Raw genomic sequence first — 7,530 nt, 5'->3', positions numbered from 1 at the left:
CTTTATTTAAGAATATATTATTAATTTAAGAATATAGTCTTTTTCGATAGTGAGATATATATGTTTTTCTATAGAGGCCTTTTATATTCTAATCAGTATATATTCTTATCAATATTACTATTTAGAGGATTTTCCTCTTAAAATAAGAAACTCTTTTTGGCGCTTATTTTAGTATAAAATATACTTAAAGTAAGTGGGATATCCTCAAAACAAGAATAAAATTTTTTCGGTGTAGACAAGAATTGTGATTTTATGAGTTATATAAACTTATAGAATTGTATTTGTACATACCGTACATACAGAAAGTTGTGATCCAGTAGGCGCGAAAAAAACGACGAAATTTACAAATATCAAAGACCCGCAATTTGATTGTCAAGTGTCAACGGTAAGAGCTCATTTATCCGAACACGTTCCCAGTTTTCCGGCGATTCGAGAACGAGTTGCACACGCTCGGCGTTACGTAAAATACATCCGTGCCAGGTCTGCCAATCATTCGGTTGATAGCTTGCGCAGCATTTTTTTTCTCAACTTTCATGTCGCGCGCATTTCCTGCAACCTCGTTATCGGCAGGGTATCGCGTTCCCCGAGATTCGCGATTTATAAAAAACGTCACGGTGTTGAATTCACAGTGTTCGCGGAAAGTTTCGATTTGAAATTGTTGAATAACATTCTAAAGAAAATTGCAAATGTGTTTCATTTTCTAATCAAGCAAAGTGTTTTTTTTTTTTTTATTCGAAGAAAATATTATTACTTTATATTTGTCAAAAATAAAAAGTTAGATTTTATAGCAAACTGCGAACTTTGCATCGTCGCAAAGGTGCAAAGAGGCGAAAAATCAAATTGCAAGCGTTGTCGGTTTATAAATGTTGCGCTCGCAAATGGATTTGCAATTTAATATAACAGTTTCGCGTTAGAATTTACCGAAATTTATTTCGATTTATCTTCGAGAAATCTGTCGAGAAAATCTGTTCGACTGTGCGCTACATGAAGATTTTTTTGAGAGAAATTCCCGAAGACTTTACGGTGGGTGTGTCGTAGAAAAAGAAATGGATTCTCGCCTCGTAAGAGGGATTCGAATCTTGTTGCCAATCGCAGCGGGAGAATTCGAAACGAGTATCGGTCCCAGGACGAGTGGCTAGACACGCTCTTCGTGATATCGTTCCGGCTCTCATCTGTGCGAGCTACAATATCCGCTTTTAGAGGGTGTTCCGTTGACGAAAGATAACATCCGCAAATAAAATAAAACTTTGATAGGAAACAAATGGGCAGATGGTAATAAATCGAACGGAAATAAATTTAAGCCGAGCGAAATTTTTTATCGCGTGCTAAAATCTAATAGGTTCGAACTCGCGAATGTGTCATTTGATATTTTTTGTTCTTAACATTTTCCTTTTATGTGTTTAGTATAATGTGCGAGAGATATGATTAAAAATTAATTTGTAACTGCGCGTATATATTTAAACAATTATGTTAAATTCCAATTATATAACAGATTTGAATGTGTTCTCGTTATATATATATATATTGAGCGGAATAAAAATATTTGTATATTATCTAGTATGATCGTTCGGCGGGGCGTGACGTATGAAGATCGAATTACGATCTTGGGATCGAGCCATGATCGATTTATCGAGCGGGCGCGATAACCACCTCTTCCGGTTTATTAGCTTCCTATCTGGTCGCAACAAGGACGACGGGACGGCATCCTTCCTGGATGCAGAAAGGGATGGGGAGGGAGGGGGCGAGCTTTCGGGACGAGAGATGGGCCATTGATATTCGGCGCGCACAACCACCATCGAAACGCTTTTTCCAGACGCAGGAAACGGGAGAATGCGATTCAACGGGCGCGATTATGGTCGATTGATTCGCAACGCTGCTCCGGCCTCCAACGTTTTCGGCTCGATTCGAGTACGAACAGAATGCGCGCCGAATGGAGCCGTACGGTAAACGAGCTCTCTAGAATCGATGACTTTTATTTTGTTCAAAAAATCAAATTTTTCACCGGTTAAAAAATGCTAGTTAAACTAGCGATAAATATTTTAATCTTTTAAAATCACCGGTGAAATATACGGTAATTATTTACAATAGGGGAGCCACCTCCGATTTCAATAATTTTTACATATGTTGTCAAGGTCATTGTCCCGAGTAATAATATGAAGGTTTTAGGCCGCGGTCGTTGTTTGTTTAGAAGTTACAGAGGAAAACAGTCTACTGAACAATATGTAATTTTTGGACATCCTATATATGAATAGGTGTTCTGCGTGTGTTTGGGCACGTGTTTGTTTATACGCTTTTGTAGTTGTATCTTGAAAAGTCGTTTCATGGAAAATGCCTCTATGTTCGTGAAGAATATCTTTTTGATCATTATTTGGCCGAATTTGCATTTAAGAAAACGTTCGATTTTGATGAACGATTGGACGCTTTTTTTGAAATAATGTCTGTAACAGACATTATTTTTGATCTCACGTACATTTCGTTCGTGTTTCAAGCGTGTAGGCAGGGGGGGGCTACGCCCCCCGCAGGGGGAGTGGCTTTGCTCCTCCCTTTGCTCCCCCTTGAAAATCAAGTCGTTATTTTGTGGAAAATAACGACTTGATTGGATAAAAAAGGATGTCCTAACCATTGTGGAAATTTTGCGAGAAGGAATGCAGAAAGAAGAGTTTAGGTTAGGTTAGGTTAGGGTTAGGTTAGGTTTTAAGGGGGGCGCAGGGGGGGCGCAGCCCTCCCTGCCTACACGCTTGAAACACGAACGAAATGTACGTGGAACCGAAAAATAAGAATTTATTCATGAAACTTCTTCTTCTCATAACTTCTAAACAAACAACAACCGCGGCCTAAAACCTTCATATTATTACTCGGGACAATGTCCTTGACAACATATGTAAAAATTATTGAAATCGGAGGTGGCTCCCCTATTGTAAATAATTACCAAATATACTTCGCTTCTTATGAACGCGCGCGAACTTTGTATTTCTAAACTTTGTGTTTGTATTTGGCGCGATATTACGTACTATGTTGGAACTATTCTGCGGGAATGAAAATGCAATTAGAACGAGTCTGGCGAGCGTCGAAAATCACGATTAAACAAACCTACGCGTTGAAAGACCTTCAATCAGAGACCTTACCGATCTTCCTCGTCACATCGTTCCGAGAGGCGCGCCCGAGCTCGCAAACGGCACACAATGCCATTCAATCCCGGTCACGAATTCTGTCTCGTCAAAGGCAGATTCCGCGATTAACAGCTGGCGAATGAAAATTAGCAGCCTTTGCTCGAATTAACGACGACAGGCGAGACTTGATTAATTCCGACGCTATTTCCTAGCTCAATGAATGGGGCGGCGGATTAAGAGCTGTGCAAGCTCCGGAGAGAGGACACAACCTCTCCGGCGCAGCAGTTATGGGCGCGGGATTTGAAGGGGTCGAAGGCCGAAGAGGAGGAAACAGAGGAGGTTAGAGAAAGGGGGATACACGAAGGGGGAAGGGGAATATAGGGGTGGATATATCCGTAGAGTTATGGCTGGTATGAAACCCATAGCAAATGATGCAGGAATACGTGACTGGCAAGCGAAGCGTCGCGCTACGTCGGGTCCGGCGTTCCGATGCCCGCCTGGCCGGCTCGATGTAGCTGCAATCAGCAACGTGCACCCCGTCCACAGGCACCGAAATAAATTCAATAGAAACACATTGCGCGTTGGCATACGGCGGCCAGGTCGCGGTAGTGAGTGTACGTGCGCGCATGAAAAGTTGGACGGTAGCTTGATCTTTGGATATTGTTCCGTTCTCGTGGTTAACCCTTTCAGCGTGAAATCACTTTTGTCCCAAACAAACTTGAACATTTCGAAACAAACTAACTTGGACATTTCGAAATATATCGGCTTGAACGATATAAATCTATTTTTTTATTATATCTGTGTGTGTGTGTGTGTAAAATTACAAATGATCTCTCGAACGATCGATAAGATTAACAATATGAATTAATTTCTCTATTAAATTACAATTAATCAAAACAAAACGATAAACGCGCCCCACATTGATGAATACTGATGTACTTAATCAAGGGGATTTAGCGGAAATGTTATTAGTTCGAGACCGACAAGGGGTAAATACAGCTGGCTACAGGGTTATACGTATAGTATATCCGCGTGAAGCCTTATGGCAGACATATTGGATCATCGCGGATACGATACATCAGAATTCCACCCCCGTTTCGCCGCTGTCGCCACGTGACGGCGCGTTCTCCATTAAATTTCGCGTAATAGGACCGACAAGATCTCGGGCTAAGCGAAGGAGCTCCCGTGCAATTCGAAAAGTCGATACTCGATTTCCGCTACATGACTTTCGTTTTAGAATCTTTTTTGAGAGAAGAAAGTTAGATTTTCTAGGCCGACTCTCTCTCTCTCTCTCTCTCTCTCTCTCTCTCTCTCTCTCTCTCTCTCTCTCTCTCTCTCTCACTCTCTCTCTCTCGCTCGCAAATCTCCAAAGGCGCGAACACTCAAACTCGTAATGTAAAGTAACGCGAGTTACTTTTTCTTTTTTTTCCCGCAACGCCGCAAACTCGTGTATTTTTCGCGATAAAATTGTGTTAGCGCGAATTTGCGCGCTTCGTGTTTTCTTTCTAACACGTACAATTTGAGAACAAAAATTACATTTACAGTATCTCTTTTTTAGTACTAAATTTAATAATAAATTATAATTCTAAATGATAAATATGATTCCAAATGCATTCTAATAAAATGCAAAAATGCAAATAAAACCGAATAAATGATCGCGCCATTTGTGGATTGTCAAATATTTGTGGATTGACACAGAAGTTTGTCGTCTTTTTCCTGATCCAATTTGCGGCACAACGATATTAACAACATGTCTTCTTGATACAGTGAAATACTTGCGGGAAGTGACGCCGTACTTCAGGAAGGCTTCGATCATTCAGGAAGTGGGCTGGGAACTTCAGCGCGGTTTCCTCAGCGCGACGCCACCGCCGCCAAAGTCACCACCCCGAGCGGATACTCGTTATCTGCCATTACAACTCTGCAGACTCACCAGGGCGCATCCCTCTTCCGATCCCGGTAAGTCTTAACACCGAAAAGTTGATGCGTGGTCTTGCGAGCACGGCTCGTTCGCCGTGACAGCAAAGATTAACTCGCCAGTTGTGCGGTCGGATCTACAAGACCTGGGACTATTCTGCTATCTGTTATACTGTCAACTAGAAGAAAATTCGGACGATGCGTATTGTTGTGATTTAAGAAAAATTCTCTTCGCAACGCTCTCAAATCTCGGATGTTCGGAAGAAAAGATTCGCGTATAAAAGTGATCAAAAATTAAATTTTTATAATTGTCCTATAGCAAAATGTTTCTTAAACGAATAAATGAATATATAAATAGTCGTGAAGAGCCGTTCGCTGGATGTTATGCGGAAAATATGTCTATATATATATGTGCGTGTACACACATATAAACAAATTCACGTTTTCGCGTGTTTTTGAATTGAAATTTCAATTCATAAAATCATACAAAATACTATACTTGCATCTCATGTATGAAGATTCCAGGTTCGACTCCTGACTGAGGAGTTTTTTTCGCAATATTTTAAAAATTAGTTCGGGGGGTATACGGGGTCCTTCATACATGAGATGCAAGTATAGCATCCTGTATGATTTTACGAATTGAAATTTCAATTCAAAAACACGTGAAAACGTGAATTCGTTTATATGTGTGTACACGCACATATATATATAGACCACTGAACTATAGACTATACTGGAACGCTCACTCAATGTTAAGCAGCCGGTCACTCGAAAGATAGAGATAGNTATATTTGTCCCCATATCTATCCTTGTCTGAGCATTTCTGATTGGAGCTTCAAATATTTTTAGTTTGAAGTAAGGTAGGGTAGTATAAGATTAAAAAAAGACAAGCTAGTGACAATTCTCTATCTCTATTGTCCCGTTTCTTCCCATTTGAGTGAGCGTTCCAGTATAGTATATAGTTCAGTGATATAGACATATTTTCCGCATCCAGCGAACGGCTCTTCACGACTATTTATGTATTTATTTATTCGTTTAAAAGACGTCAGAGCCCGAGATTAATTCTCAGTCAATCGTTAAAATGTTTCTTCTTTAAAATATATATCGGCTTGAAAATTCACAGATTGTATATATCTCACATTGTGTATATAATGAGAAAACCTGCGTACTGAGAATTTTGTACGCGTTAGTTAAATGACACACAACAATTTCAGGAATGCTTCGGCAGATAATATTTCTAGTCAATGAATGTTTTTTTTAACTGAGAAATCGAGTTATAGGAACTCGTTAACTAAGCAATTATAAATTACTTAGTCGGAATTCCCGTCTGAAAAGGAGTATTAAAGCGATTTAAGCTGAGCTGCCGATTATCTCAAATTTAATCTAGAAAGTCGAGGACATTCAGAAGAGAAAACAAACGGGGAGAGGAGATGGAAAACGCGCGAGCGGATCGCGCGCTCTATCGTCTTGATTAACGAAGTAGTAGGTAATCTAGATCGTGGCCGAAGAGTTCGGGGAAATCGGATGGGATCTCGTTTACCTATTTGCCAAGCGGCAGTGACGTCGGTAAATGGCCTCGCGGCACGATAAAAGTCCAGTTTCCCCCGTCGTAGACAGTCGTCTGCCTGTGTCTATGTAGAGTGATAAACCGGGGGACGGAGTTAGCACGAGAGAGAGTATCTCTTCCCTCCCCCACGGGGGCTCGCAGTGAGTTAATGAAAGGCGAATGGCTCCTTAATTCTGTAAAGCTTCTCCGTTCTTCTCTTCTCCGTTTGCTCTGAGCGCGCCGTCTCCGTTCAGGGCCGCCGCTCGTGCAAATTTTCACCTCTCGGGGGTTGTTAGCGGTGTCCCATATGTGGCACGCAGTGGTTGCGTTGCTTGAGCAGTTTAGTTAAGTGTCTCAATTCATTCAGTCGTATTGTTGCTCACACATCGCCGCAATATTTCACATACATCTCTCTCGGACGTTAAAGTTTTTACAGTTATATACACATATTTTTTTAAAACAAAAATACATAATAAAAATTTTCCGTACACAACAGTTTTTTTATAGTATTTGAGACAAGTTTTTTTTATAACATCTTCAATATGAAACAGAAATAGTCAACGAAATAGAAGAAAAGCGTTATACGCTTTTTTTTATTGGATAATAACACCGAAAAAATTATATTCTTGTAAGTAGAAGATTTTATACTTAAAAAATCTTCTTAAAGATTTTAGATGATATTCTTCTGAAATTAAGAATATATTCTTTAATTAAGAATATATTCTTAATTTAAGAATATAGTCTTTTTCGCGATAGTGAGATATATATATGTTTTTCTATAAAGGCTTTTTATATTCTAATTAGTATATATTCTTACACCGAAAAAATTATATTCTCGTAAGTAAAAGATTTTATACTTCAAAAATCTTCTTAAAGATTTTAGATGATATTCTTCTGAAATTATAAGAATATTCTTTATTTATATATATGTTTTTCTATAAAGGCTTTTTATATTCTAAT

General features: G+C 39.5%; 1 protein-coding gene across 1 annotated transcript in view; it reads left to right on the top strand.

Annotated features, from left to right (window-relative positions):
* LOC109858041 (beta-1-syntrophin) overlaps positions 1 to 7,530 on the top strand; it is a 223,410-nt gene that overhangs the window by 106,972 nt on the left and 108,908 nt on the right. The window contains exon 5 of the mRNA XM_020434916.1: positions 4,878 to 5,066. Coding sequence (XP_020290505.1) covers positions 4,878 to 5,066 — 189 coding nt within the window. The remainder of the gene's footprint in view (positions 1 to 4,877; positions 5,067 to 7,530) is intronic.

The sequence above is a fragment of the Pseudomyrmex gracilis genome, unplaced genomic scaffold, assembly GCF_002006095.1.
Source record: "Pseudomyrmex gracilis isolate BER0280 unplaced genomic scaffold, ASM200609v1 scaffold_182, whole genome shotgun sequence".
Classification (NCBI taxonomy): Eukaryota; Metazoa; Arthropoda; class Insecta; order Hymenoptera; family Formicidae; genus Pseudomyrmex; species Pseudomyrmex gracilis.
Note: the sequence above shows the minus strand (reverse complement) of the source record. Positions and strands in the feature narration are given on the sequence as shown.